General features: G+C 39.2%; 1 protein-coding gene across 11 annotated transcripts in view; it reads right to left on the bottom strand.

The window, feature by feature from the left end:
* Positions 1-2,110: 2,110 nt before the first annotated feature.
* The window catches only part of ZBTB38 (zinc finger and BTB domain containing 38), a 59,855-nt gene continuing 46,859 nt past the window's right edge, over positions 2,111-15,106 (bottom strand). For 6 of the 11 annotated variants that reach the window (XM_074877623.1, XM_074877616.1, XM_074877617.1 and 3 more), the window contains one exon: positions 2,111-8,078. In XM_074877623.1, coding sequence (XP_074733724.1) covers positions 4,500-8,078 — 3,579 coding nt within the window. In that variant the 3' untranslated portion in view covers positions 2,111-4,499. Of the gene's footprint in view, positions 8,079-9,185; positions 14,350-14,940; positions 15,104-15,106 lie in introns of those variants that run through there. The other 5 variants (XM_074877613.1, XM_074877620.1, XM_074877614.1 and 2 more) reach the window with 5 other exon arrangements.

Genomic DNA, 15,106 nt, shown 5'->3' on the forward strand with positions numbered 1-15,106 from the left:
AGGGTACGTCAGCCTCCAGGTGCTGTAGGCAGAGTCTGGTGAAAGCCTTTACTGACTGACGTATCCTCAAACAGAGGTAGTTCAGTGGGCTAAAGCTGTTTCAAAAAGCAGGTAGATACTAGGATTTTTCACTTTACGCCCAGAAAGCCCTCTTCAGTCTGTCCTTCTGTTAAAGCAAAGGGAAGTTTGGAAAGCTTCAGGTCAGCATCTGTCATTTGTCTAACTGATGTCCTCTGCCATGGTGCTCTGACCATTTTTTATTTTCTCCCGCACAAATCTTGCCATTATTATTATGATATGGCATTGAGCCACATCATCTGACAGTCAGGCGCTGTTGTGCCTCATTCCTTGGTGGCTTTTCCTGCATCCAACTTCTCCCCTGCTGCCCCTGCCCCATGCACCTCGCTGCAGCTGGGGAGGACAGGTATGCGTTTAAAGGTGGTGGGCGGGGGGGTTGGTGGGGAATAAGCTGCTTCATCACACCAGTAACGGGTGTATTTGTATGCATGCATAACCCAAATCTGCACGAAGACATGAGTTTGCATAAACTGAATTTTAACCTGTTAGAAATGAGAGGTTCCTCTACAGTACAAATTGAGGATTTGATTATCTACAGTTAGCTATCTAGGTTGGCTGCCCTGTCTGACTGGTGGCTGGTGAACTGAGGCTAACCTGGGCAGAGTCAGGGCTTTGATCTGAGAAACGTAGCAGGGTAGCACTCCAAGAATGAAGATGTATGCTTAAACTGTGGGTTGCAACATTTTAAAAGTTAGATTGTGTGACTAGTTCTTCCATACTCTCTCAAAAGTTGTTAGTTGGAGTTTACTGTTTTAGCTCAGTATCAGCTTCCTTCAAAGCACAGACCTATCGACATTATCTAGGCAACTTTTAGTTTTTCCATAGAGTGTCTAATTACTGACACTCCATTTTATTTTAAAAGTGCAGCTAAAAGTTTTAATCTAACATACTATAGTCAGAATACTGTTTCAATTGCATAACATTCATTTTTGGCCTCTCTTAAAGTTACATTTTAGGAGCATCTGTACGACAGTAGGTCTGCTCAGGTAAGGACACAGTTAAAACACTGCTGTGCTAACTTGCAAACTTAGGGGAAAGATGTCTTCATTTAACACTGAAGATGTAAGTAGGGGGATCTTTACTCTTGTGAGATAACCTTTTATGTCAGCCAAGGTGCTGAATTGTCAGTGATAATTGCTATATTAAGGAAGTTTTGAACAAATAAAAGGGATGATGACACTTAGTGGCTTACTTTGTATGCTTCTGCCTGTAGTTTAGCTGTGTCATGTTATCTCATTTCACAGAAGACACCAATATCATTTGTTCTAATTTAGGGTATGTCATAAATGAGGATGGACTAACATGTTGTTTAGATGTGCAAGCTTTGAGATGATCCACTTGTCTTTTTAATTAGCATTTAAAATAGAGAAAAATGTATTTGTTTTACGTAGCAAACTTGAGATTTTTTTTGTTTAGTTATACATCTCTCCTGAGGACCATCCCAAAATGACCTCCATAATTTAGCTTAAATTTAATTTTTAATGCAAGTTACAGACTAGTGACACCTAGCTGAAGGGGGAAGTACTTTGAATGTGTGTAACCTTCTATTTTGTATGTATATTCATATTTCCTTATGCAATTAGATATTTGCATTCTGAACTATGTTTTCTGACAGTAGTCCCAAAAGATTTAAAGTACAGTGTGTAAAGCACACAATCTACACTGCAAGGTTACTATCAAAATTGAAGAGAATTTTTAAAGTTTCAGGTCCTCATGAAAACATGTTTAAAATGTCACAAAGTATTAAACACAGTTCACCTGTCTTCCCAGTCCTTTAAGATACTGAGCAGATAGAGTCTGTTCACCTCAGCACTGTGTTCACCCTTAATGGTATGATGCCAGGAGATACCATCACTTTCCTTGAGCTCTGACGTGTTCTCAATTCACTGTTTTGACCTTAACGAAGGGAATGTTTGGTAATGGTGTTGCTTAATCTTCTAATGAAATAACTATTAGAAGATACATATCTCTGGATCTTACAGATTATGTAAGTATTGACCTAATTTAAAAAATGGAGAGACTTACAGAAAAATAGGAAGATGTTATTTTAATTAAGCAAAACCAGAGTTATAATCACTCTTTCTAAAAATAAGATTAGACTCTTTATCAATCCTTAACATCTGCATTTAATATTTTCTTCTGAACAAAAATACAGATGCCATTGTGTAGCAAATTACAGTCTTTGACAACGTATAGTATTTACCTTCTCTTACATTTACTTTAATTCTAATTTGGTCATTAATACTTGACTCATTACTGCAACGTGTTACTTGTAGTAAAAGTGCCACAATTGAACTATAAACATGACATTGCCATCTTAAAACTGCTTTGCTATAAACTGTAGAGAATATACAGAGTTACAAAGTCATTGTGTTTTTATCAAAATATACAAACCCCCCCAAACCTAACACAAGCTATCAGTATTTTTCTTATGAACTATACAGTTATATAAAATATTTGTAAAATTATCTTTATATTTATAAATATTCTACCTTATTTGCTTTGGTCTATAATTATCATCATACAAGTCCACTTAGAAGATATCTTTGTGTACTTTCTTTGAAACATCGTCATAATTTCCTGTGTTTATTCTTCTATTATCCTTATTTAAATGGAACCAAAGCTGCCATGAAACCAAAATTTCTCAAGGGGTTCACAGCATTCACCAATGATAGAATAAGTGGACTATATTATTACTTCAATCAATACAGTATTATCATTTCAATTGTAGTTTTATTGTACCCAAGCTATAGTTTCTTTTAAAAATATTCAATAAGACGAAGTAAGTAAACAACCTGTGTACCATATTTGCACATAGAATGAAGTTGAGGATCACTAACCTTTGTCCTGACTTAATTTTTTAACACTTCACAGAGATGAACGGACATGACTAACTGGAAATGCAGATACAGTAAAACAGAGCCCTATCATACAAAATGCAACTTGTAGACATACACCCTCTTTGACTTTCTAAAATTTCTTCATCTCAGTTAAAATTAATGTTTTCACAAAATAATATTAATTGTAATGTTTTGGTGATGTCTTTCAGAAGCCTGTTCTCCCAATTCTTAGCAAACTGTGAAGCCATAAGGGTCACCATAACCCTTTGGTGCAGCAGGACAACAGAGGCAGAAAAGCCAACACTCCTTCCTCCAGCAACTTGTTCCAGACACTTCTCTGCTATGGGCCCACGGTGCTGGGCCAAGGGACACTGTACTGCCACCTGCCTGGGGCCAGATGCTGGCATGGTTAGGGGGATCACTGAGAAGGGACAATCGAAGGTTAGATGTTGTATTTAAGGCATGGGGATGACAGGGAACCCCACAAACTGGCCCTATCCCTGTTTTTACACAGCAATTGCCTCAGGGATACATACGGAAGCAAGAATCTGAGTATTTACCTACTCCTCCCAAAATCAAAGTATTTATGGGGAGTGGCTCTGTTGTTTGTTGTCCAGGCATTATTCCAGGATGAGGAGGAAGACTCTGTCTAAATCTCTTCTTCTGCTGAGAAGAATGATATTTCTAAAAGACGGGAGTTACAGACCCACCAGGAGGTGGACGTTTATATGCAGGATTTCTTTAAGCTAGACTGTCTCATGAGAACAATTTTCTTTAGACAAATGCACCTGAACAGCTCTACCAGGCCATCAACATTGGGATTGATGCAGTTTGGAAGACTGGCTAACGTGAGTTCCACTGAATCTTTATTAAATGTCTCAGAGATATCATAAATCTGGAATACTTTCCACACAAGCACTCAGACTTAACGGTTATTATGGTAACTACAAAACTGAGTATGAAAAGGAAAAGAAGTTTAAAGTCCTGAATATGTTTTGTAAATGTTGAGTTACAGAAAAGCACACCAGAACTCAACTGTACTTCAGCATACCCAAGTTCATTAAACATTTCCCACCTTCACTTTAGAATACACTAGATTACAATTGTTTATAAACACATTACTTCTTGTTAAAAAAATGCAATATATGGTTTCTGCAGCAAAAATTCCTTCTACAGAGTACACTGTGAACCTACATACTTATTTTGCCTAGAACGATTCTGACTCAAGAACAGCACTGTAAAATAGTTCAGTGACTAGTTTCCTGTAATGCTAAGTAGAAGGGTTTTGGTTGGTCATATTTTTTTTTTTTCTTTTTTCTTTCTCCCTCTCTATATGTTAGAAGTCTACTGTGGCAAAAGTGTTTTGGGTCTTTCACATTAAGTTTGTATTATTGCAAACACTAGTTTTTCTTTTCTGTGTTATTTTTACTTCTTTTGCATATATTGACACGCATTTACATGAAATATATTTGATCTTAGTAAATGATACTAATTTGAGTGGAGATGTTTCCCCGTTTAATGCATCTATGTTTTCTCACCTATATAGTTTTGGATTTTTCTTCTCTTTTGCACAACTGTCACTCAGAGGATAACTTCTGGAGTGACATTTTGTATACTGTTTACTTCACTTCCTTCTGACCCGAGGAAACGTGGATTTTCCAAAAGTTTAGTGCTTTCATTGCAAAACTGTTCTTTTCTATCTTGTGGACCTGAACTTTTGAATAGATGTTTCTTCTGGTGCATTCCCAGAGCAGCTGCTGTCTTGCAAATTTTGGGGCACTGAAAGCAAGCGTATCCTTTTCCATTATGCTCACGTACATGCCTTTGCTCATGGTTCCTCTTGGTAGAAAGATACAAGAAGCTCTGAAAGCAGAACTGACAGTGGTAGCGTTTTTCTCCAGTATGAATTCTTTCATGTATTTTGAGTGTTTCATTTAAAGTGAACGCCTTATTACAGTATTGGCAGACAAAGTCTTTGACACCCAGGTGAATACGTTCATGTTTCTGTAGATTTCCAGGAATTGAGAAACATTTACCACAGGTTTTACAAGTGTAGGGCTTTTCCCCAGTGTGACACCTCATATGCATTTTTAAAGTGGATGGACTTTGAAATTGTTTTTGGCATAATTCACAAATGTAAGGCTTTGAAGGAGCTACATGCCAGTGCACGTGTTCTTGATTTTCTCCAGTGGAAGACTGATCTCTTTCACAGAGCTCACAATGAAGATTAGGCATTTCCGTGTTCTCTTCCTGACTGATCGCCTTTTCCTCAGGAGCATTCCTGAGCGCATACTCTCGACTGCATGTGTTGGGGCTTTCCATAACGGTGTTCTTGCTTCCATGCTTTTTCCTCCATTTGGTCTTTTTCATTTTTCTTAACTGTTTGGATTTCTTTTTTGGTTTGTAATTATAATAGGGTCTCCAGGGTTTATCACTGGAGTCCTGATCACTTACGTCATCACACATTTCTGTCAGCTCCAGGCATTCTGAGCTGTAGAGCCTAGATGGGCTTCTTTCTTTTATTTCCATTTCTGATTCCTCGATTAAGTTGTCCTGCTTGGACTCGTGTTTAGATTTTCGGCCCCTTTTACAAAACAACTTCGATCCCAATATATGTCTTTTTACAATAGCCTCATTACCAATTTTTACTGTTATTTGACAAAGAGGTGCAACATTGCTGTCAGTAGATGTTCCAGGTAAGGCAGGCTTTGCAATGTACGTTTCAGTTTTACTTGATTCTTGGACAGTAGTTGTTGTTTTGCTAGATGAACCTCCAGATCCTGTGACTTGCTGCGTATCCTCAGCTGTTTCTGCTCTGTTGTACAGCAGTGTTTTCTTTTTCTCCTTAATAGTTTTTGATTTTGTAATGCACTTCCCATAATTATCTGACCCATATTTACAATCATCATTTACAGATTGACTAGGTACATTATTTGAAGATTCTGTCTTACTGTTTTCTACAGAAGTGACTGTTTTACTGTGCATTATTACTGATGAAACTCTGCTACTGTGCATTATAACAGAGGGTGCAGAACTGCTGTAACTGATGACAGAGGTTGAATTTTCATTCACATTAGTTAAAGATACAACTGAGGAATCACACTCCTGAGAACCAGAGTCATTTGCAGCAGTGGAAACTCTTTTTTCAGCTGTGAAAAAGTCCCTCTGCAAATCAGAATTTAAGATACCTACTCCCCAAGAGGAAGAATTCTGAGGATTCGTGGAAGATGCTGTATCATTACATGAAGATGTATCCAAGGCAAGAGTTCTGTTGTTTGCTATTATATTACTTTGAAAATTCAGGGGTGGTAGCTCAGAGCTAAGAGAACTCGGAATGAAGCAGTTAGTAGAAGCAGTTTCACTAACCTGGCTACTTGTTTGAACATTTTCATATGAAGAATTTCGGTAGGACTTGTAAGGTAGTCGCCTGCATTTCATAGGTAAAAGTCGATAAAGTTTGTATGGGTACATACTTGGTTTTAAGCCTCCATTTGCTGTCTTTTTATTTACTGAGAGACGATGGTCAATTGCATGGAAAGACTTCTGATGATTTTTTAGTATATAGTAAGTCATGAAAGTCTCCAGACAGAAAATGCACTGATACCGTCTTTCTCCAGTGTGCCAGATCTCATGCCTGGTGCGATACTCAGCTAATGCAAATACTTTATTGCAGTAGTGACAAGGGTATGTTCTTCTCCATGAATGCACGTTTGCATGTCTTCGAAGGCTAGACAGCGTTACATAACTGCGCTTGCAAACAATGCAAGTATATAATATCTGCCCATCAACTACTTTAACCAAATGATCTGTCTCTGGTAAAGTGCAGTTTGCATTAGAATAATCAGCAATGCTGTTTTCAGACAACAGAGACTCTGTGTTTGCATATGAACTTCCATTCCTTCCATCTGTAGCAGTATAGTTATCTGCAAAATTTTGTTCATTTCCCTTGTGAACCGATAAACTACTTGATCTCACGCAGACTTTTTCATGACTTTCCAGTATATTTAGATTTGCAAATTGTTTGCTGCAGTATTTGCATACGAAAGTCTCCTGATGCTCTGAATGGAGCTGAAGATGAGTACTGAGTAATGCACTGTCATTGAACGACTGTGCACAACAGTTACAATTGTAAACAGGTGGAACAACAGTTGCCACGGATCCAGAGACACTAGCAGAATTGTTTTCCTCTTCTCTAGATAAATGGAAATCTCCTGCTTTATTTTGAGGTTTTGGAAAGGAAATAATTGTCTGATCAGTAACTGCTTCATGTTGGGCTTCTGTAGTGGTTACTGTAGAGGCTGGTACTTTTGCTATAGGCAAACCAGTTCCCTGGGGCTTAAAGGCAGTCTTAGCAGTACTACATGCTTGTTTTCCTGGCTGACTGAGGGGTGTGGCTTGGAGATTTTCATAGTGGTCTTCACCCATCTTGTATGAAGGACTGCTATCCTGTTCAAGAAAAGGTGTTCCTTGAAAAGTATCTCCCCCAGACGACACTGCATAAGAGTGTTCAGCCAGCGTACTGGCTGGCTCAGCATCCTTGCAAACGTCGCTTCTGTCGAGGCTGATGTTGGGAGCTTGTACTGTCTCAGATACCTTTTTAAAGCTTGCCCTCAAATCAAGTGGAGAAAACAAACTGTTTTCCGTTTCAAAAATTGAGAATGCATTTGTGATTCGTGGTCCATTTGTCACAGCAGAGTCTTCATGTCTCTTTTCATGCTTTTCCTCTTTGACAGTCCCTTTTTCATTAATACAGTATGCATATGGGCAGGGGGAACTTGAAAAATTAATATCTGTAAGATCTTCTAGAAATGATATTCCCAGTTTTTTCCCTGCAGCTGCAAGGTCTGTTACAGTCTCCTGCCTCTTAACAACTACTGTGGAACTGTAGATATAATTCAGTATTTCTGTAAACACTTCAGCTTTGAGATCATCTAACTCCAGTACATGACCTGAAATACAGATAGTACGACTCCAAAAAATGTTTTTAAAGTAAAGGCTTGAAGCTGCCAGCACATTACTATGGGCCTTAAATTTGGTATCTTCCACAATTATGGTGACATCACATAAAATACCCCGAATGCGCTGTTCATTTAAAATGGAAAGTACGGTGTCACTGTGGAAGTCATCCTTGAGATCCTTTGAATGGGACATGACTGTCATCTACAAGAGAAAAAAAAAGAATATATTTAGAAGGCGTTTTTCATCCATTTCAGCTACAGATCAAGTTTATAGTTCTATATTTCTTTTATATATTTTTAAAATTTATTAACTTTTAAATTTTAAGAATAATTTTGCCATAGCATTTTAGGTTGAAGTCATCTGAGGTTGACTCGCATCAATACTGAGGGTAATCTATGTACAGATCAAGGATGCAGGAACATCCGTAGCCCCTCAGCAGGAGGCAGAGGATCTTCCGTGTCCCCGGATGGGTCTGTCACCCACCTCATGCCTTTCATTGGGGACCACAGCCGCCAGCTTTCTGTTGTGCCAGCAGGTGCATCTGCTCACGTTCACACTGAACGACTCACTGAACCCTTGAGGTAATTCCCCCAGCATGCGGTTGAGGTATTTGGTAGACATTAAGGGGAAGGCTGAATTGCTGTGGTTCTGTGGATACTGGGGACTTTGTTTTCTGGGGCGGTTTGTCAGACAATGATTTTACAACACAACCATTGTAAACCCCCTTATTAAGCTGATATTTAAAACAAGGATCAGAGACCCCATGCAGTAAAGTTTCAGTTACAAGATAAGGCTTCATAAACAAACTGATGCACAAGCAACACAATTTTGAAACAATAGTGGAGTATGTATAACACTATTTACACAAACAGTATTTTTTAAATAGTGATTACATTTTACTAGTTTACACTTTAAAATAACTGAAAATTTATAAATAACTGAATTCATAAATTCAGTGAACAAGAGAGTAATAGAATGTTTTTTCTTCAGTTATAGTTTAGATTTATAGAGTTCACACTTTGTAATTTGATAGTCCGTTCTTAAATTCCACCAAGTAATATTTAGTTGCAATAGTAAGTACCACTAAATAACTGTAAATTTATAATAATAAGGTTTAATGCTGACAAAAAAATGTTTAGATTAGCCAGGCTGTTCCTGTACGAATACAGTAGTTTATTTAATTGAGATAAAAGATCCAAAATATGAATGATAAATAGACTGAAAAAATGGATTAATTTGACAGTAGGTATCTGGAGAAAATCCGACTTAAATCAGATGATTTTGTTTTGTCCAAATTCAGATCTGTACCATATAATGAGTTTTGTTCCTTTTTTCCATCTCTGAGTACTGTTTTCTACTACTGCCCATTTCTGATATCAAGTCATGAAGAAAGAGTAGTCCTACTGGCACTTACCAATCACTACAGTAAAAAAAAAACAACAACGTGTATTTATTAAAGACACTTTCCTTTCAACTTGTGGAATCAAAAAGCACCTTAAAGAAAATGACCAACTACAGATATTTTGTAAGATACGTTAAAATAGTGCCACACTGCAGTGCTCTAGTAAGTTAGGAATACTTTCTAAACATTCCATCTACTGCTCCAAACTTAAACGTTAAGCTTGAAAATTTTTATTATGACCCTTACCCTCTAATAGTTTACATTAAAAACGTCAATATATTTATTAAGATGGGTTTGATCCAAATGGTGAAATAAAGGTTTAACCCATATTCACTAAGCAATGGCCATTTAGAACGCATTGGCTCTCTCACCCAAGCTATTCAGAAGTAATCCTGTCTTGAAATTAGCGTCTTTATCACAAAGTAATATGGGACAGACACCCTTGCTCTAGCTAATCTAGTTACACTTGGGACACTTTATCACAAATCCACCACCTACTTCACTGCAAATCAAATTATACAAAAAACAGTGACCACCTTACTGTGAAGACAAACACAACGAATATGAAAAAGATCCTAATTTGGTACATTGTGGATGAAGCTTAAAAGTAAAATTCGTGCTCTGCAGCATGGCCACTGTTTCCATCAGAAAGGTATTGTCTATGTAAATGGCCCAAACTTCTAATACAGTTTAATGGCTGAGAATTTTCAATGAACAGAATTCAGAAAAATCAAAATTGTGATTCACAAAAAATACTTCTGATGCTTACATATGCCACGGATGTCAAGAAATTAATTCATCAGTACAACTGTGATAGAAATGTAGACATATATTATTTTGCTTATCTGGTCGCTCACAACAGCTGTAAAACTAGAGGCATTATTTTGTGCCTGTAAATCTTAACATCATAGTTTATCATGTGTTGATATTTGGCTTAAAATAAGAGATATTTATTCCTTTGGAGTGATAACCTGACATTCACAGTAGTTAGGTATGGTTATCTGCTTTGGTTTGGTATCTGAAAACCCATATATAGTTGTAGATGGTTTCTAGTATAGAGTCCTCTACAGAAAGAATACTGACAAGAACACTTTTCTTCAAGCAAGCAGCTACTATCCCATAATTGATACTTTTTTCTCATGGACAATGTCTGAGATTACATCTGACTTGCTCATGTGATGTGGTATTAGAAACCAACTGTCAGACATCAAAAACATTTCACAACAGGAGCTATTGATAGAGTTATTTCCTGAGTATAGGAAATAAATGATGTCAACTCTACCTCCCAGTGAACTGCCCCATAGGAACTTGCCTGTGTTTTTTCTGTTTCTTTATTGGAGACAGATGGTTTTAGTTCAAAGACACATCATCTGACATACTGTTAGCTAAATATATCAGACTGCTACTTCTGTACTGTTGCGGATGAAGGTATCTCACACAGTTATGATTTAATAGCAATTTAAGGTTAATGGTGTGAGGTAGATCAAAGGCTAAATTTTAGCAGCACTTAATGGTTGATTGATTTAAAGATTAGCAAAGTGATCTGGTAAAATATGTCGATTAAAATAGTGACGTGATTACAGATTCAAGAATAACAAGATTCACACTAACTTACTACAAGGTATTCTGAACCAAAGTGTACATCTACATATGTAAAACAGAAGACATACACACACAAACAGCACAAAAATATCTGACTGTCCAGTGAAGTATATATAAATACCCACACCTGTGAAGGCAGATGTGCATAGTTAAACATGGATAGATTCGGAGGTCGATGGAAGAGGCTAGCCTGTACTTAAAATTTCCCTCTTCTCAAGTCTGGAGCAAATACTCACAATGCATTGGTATTTCTCAACGGGCGATAATCGAGAGTCAGGAGTAAGTCTGTCTTCACCCTGGCCTTCCGTTGGCTTTGAGGGCAGATGATCTTCAAACTTCGAGAAGTCTGAGCCTGAGAGGTGTCTCAGCTCAGGGGTGATGGTGGTCGCAGCCCACTGATCCAGGAGAGCTCAAAGGGTCTCGCTTAGAATCGTTATTTATAGGGTCCAAGATAACTGACTCCTGTCAGGTAATTTTCCATTTCAGCTCAACTCAGATGAGGAAATACTCTGGTACTTTCCACCAGCTGTGCAGGCCCAGAACTTGCTAGATTTTGAAGTTCTGGTATCACCCCCTTTAGGCCACGACCCACGTACAGATGCACTGGGCTGTCAGGAGGTGATTGACTGTCATTATCGTTCCCAAGTGATAGGAGAAGCAGGAGCCAGGTACATTAAGGGGGTGCCTTAATGCTCTGGTCCGCTGCCTTTCGCAATCCATCTTGGGTTGGTATGTGGCCAGGAGGGGGGAACAGCACCAAGCACTGAGCAGCCCAGCATAGGGGGGGTTGCACCACCACATATACTGAGAGGCACTTATAAACAAGGCCTACAAACCCAAGTGTTTTCAGTAGAAGTTTTCTTATTCAAGTAGCTATTTCAAAATTTATACTCCTAAGGAGAAAAGTGAGTATTTTCAGCTTCTACCTGCATGTACATAGATTGCCAGTTTCTGTAGTCCTGGATATTTTGGTATGCTCCATAAAATATCAAACTAGATTCCTTGTGTAAAGACAGTAGAAACTATCATTTGCTATTTGGAGCTTTAATTTTTTTGCTATGTGCTAAACTGTCTGCTATGTATTAAAGTCATACAGAAAAACTGCAGAGCAAACTGATTTTCAGAGCCAACACTTTTTGCTTCTCTGTCTCAACCTAGGCATTCCCCAAATAGTCCATTTATTCATGTGTGTAATGATTCTCTACTGCCTTTGCTTCTTGCATTTGTGAGAAATGTGTCTGAAATGCTATAAAATCAGAATGCTCTACCTAGCACACACATAAACGGAATATTTTAGGAATATTTTACATTCCATTTGCAGTTCATACTGCAAAAGGAAAACCTACTCTTCAGTTTCCAAGGGAGCTCTACTGAGACCAAGAACACACTGAGATCAAACTTTTCAGATGCATTATTAAATATTTTCAATTAAAACAATGGAAAATCAATTTGGAATGTTACTATTCTTCTGTATGATTTTTATTATAGAACTATATAAGAAATTCCTGTATTATTTGTGTTGCCCAAAACATATAAATACCATTTGACCTATTAAAGGTCAAGAAAACTCTTCAGCCTACTAAGTCATCTTTTTTTGACACAAATACGTGTGTTATTTTGATACTTTTTACTCTCAGTTCAAACATAAATAATTTCTTAGGAATCTAAACAGTACCTTTGTAGTATAACTTAATAGTCTTTGGTGTACCTATAGGTAATTTCAGCTTCTGAAGAGCAAAATTTTTGATTGGGATTTACCTTACTACTTGCAGATTTTCTGCGAAGACAGTAACAAACTTAACCTATCATTAACAATTATTAAATCACTTTGAGAAATAAGATTTAATTATTCATCTGAAACTTAGTGTAACAGTCAATAGGTTGATTAAACTATAACGTTACCTTTTCCGACATCAACAAAATGCCACTCCAGGACAATAGTCATAAGTGAAAATAAATAATACTAAAAGTTAATGGAAAGATCAGAGATTGATGCATCCAAACACAAATTTGATTACTTATGCCTCACAGATGACACCGCTAATTATAAATATTAGAGCAGCTAGCTGTACACAGATACTGCAGAGGGAAGAAACTACTGTTTTTACATTAATAGTACTCTGAATTAAACAAAGATATCACCATGAGTTTTACTGGCCAATGAATACCAACTATAACAAAAATAATTTTTTTTACTACCTGCTGCAACCTAGGCATGTTTTTTTTTTCACTTCTGCAGCCCACTGCCAGGCAAGTGTACCCCATTACATAAGTGAAAAAGATTCTTTTATTCCACTTCGGTCACCTAAATTTGAAAGACAAACTAGTGGCATCAACAAAAAAAACCATTAGGGCCAGTTGCTAGTATCCAGGCAAAATAAAAACCAGCAAGATACTTGATAAAGTGTAGTAACAGTTGTCCCTCTGTTTTCTTATTTCATGAATTTTTACCAGGATTTTAAAGGAGCTAATATTTTCTGGTACTTACCAACATGACACTATGGAAACATGTTCACTCCACAATTTTCTTATGTTCAGTTTCATTCCACTCTATTATCATACTTTGAAGGCTCTCTCAGCTTTGTTTCCGGCCTGTTTCCCCAGCTAAGACAAACATTCATCTGTATCTAGCTCTCCTAAAGGGCACCATTTTGTTCTAAAGCAGAAATAGGGCTACACATCACGAACAAACAAAACAAAACCTAAACAAAACCAAGCACATACACACCACCTGCCCCCCAGCTCTACTATCCTGATTCTTGCCCACCTGGAAACCTACTGTCCAACATCGCTTTTATGATGGCAGCTCAGTTTTTATATGGAATCGCTTCCCAGTCCTGTCTGGGCAGTACAGCTACACAGGGCTGCCCCAACCAGGGTCCCTTCAGTCTCCTTGCAGCTTCAGGCATGCTGGGAAGTTTTAATGATGTCTAATTATGTTTACTAGCTGCAGTGGTGTATAGCTTAGTGCTCCAATCTACATAGCTACACATTATTTCTACATTTGTATTTTCTCTTTTAGACTCTCACTGCTTGCATCTTGCCCTATTAACATACCTTTTCTATGTTATAGCTTCATAAGCATGATAGACTTTAATTTTTCCAGCCTTGCACCGTTTTCTCAAACTTCTAATTCAGACAGCTGGGGGGTGGGTGGAATTTAGCATAAGAATATGATGTTGGTATTAGCAGATCTCTGAGGCCCCCAGCTGAACCATTCTTTCAGAGTTGTAATTCCTTCCTATTATCAGCATCCTTAACTCAATCTCTCACTTCCTACTTTACACTTTCTATGATCGTTTCTGGCCGCATGGAAAACACCCTTGAAGACCTTACCAGAGCTCGGCGCAGGCTTGCGCTTTTTATTAGGGGTGTTTCTCACTTCGGAAACCCAAGCGCGGCCTGTCTCTGTAAGAGGGCTCTCTCTCACTGACCTGTCTATAAAAATAACTGCAAACACATGCCCCCCCCCCCCACACCCCCGACACCCCCCCCCACACCCCCGCCGTTCCCGCGGCACGCCCGGCCCTCTCCGCTACCGGGAGGCTTCACCCTTCCGCCGCGGCGCTTCCCGCGAGCTTCCCCCCGCGGGGCCGCGCGGGCGGAGGCGGCGCCGCCCTTGGCGCGAGGTCCCTGGCGCCGTTCGCCCACACGGGGGAGCCGGCCGCGCGCCGCCAGCCCCCGTCCCCCCGCCTCACTAAAGCGAGATACGAAATAAAGGCTTTTTCGGGTACACTAGACGTGAACTGCTGCTGCAGAGTTCAAGCGCGATTGTCTCTTAATCCTGCCCGAATCAGCTAAAACGCGAGCTCCCGGTGCGGCATGTTAACGCCAGGATGTTTGTCTCTCTCAGAGCGGGCCCTCTCGAGACATCAAACGTTTGGCAGCCCGTCAGCTGCAGATCACTTGAAGACACTTCCTGTTTATGGGGCACAACTGCGCTCGGGCTCAGCGAAATCTCGAGCCGAGGAAGCAATGCACATTCACGCGCAGTAGGGTTTTTCCTAGCAGTACTAGAAACGCTTACGCAACTTCACGCTCGAATGTAGAGCAACTCACTGTTGTTGAGCTACCTGGCGATTATAAACCATGTCTTTGGGGCTTTCTCTAGCCGGGAGGACGGCGGCGGCGGCAGCAGCAGCAGCAACAGCTCAGCGGGCGGGCGCGCCGGGTGCGCGGGCGCGGGGCGCGGCGGCAGGTGCCATCTTGGCGGCGGCGCGGGGCC

Source organism: Strix uralensis, chromosome 9 (assembly GCF_047716275.1).
Source record: "Strix uralensis isolate ZFMK-TIS-50842 chromosome 9, bStrUra1, whole genome shotgun sequence".
NCBI lineage: Eukaryota > Metazoa > Chordata > Aves > Strigiformes > Strigidae > Strix > Strix uralensis.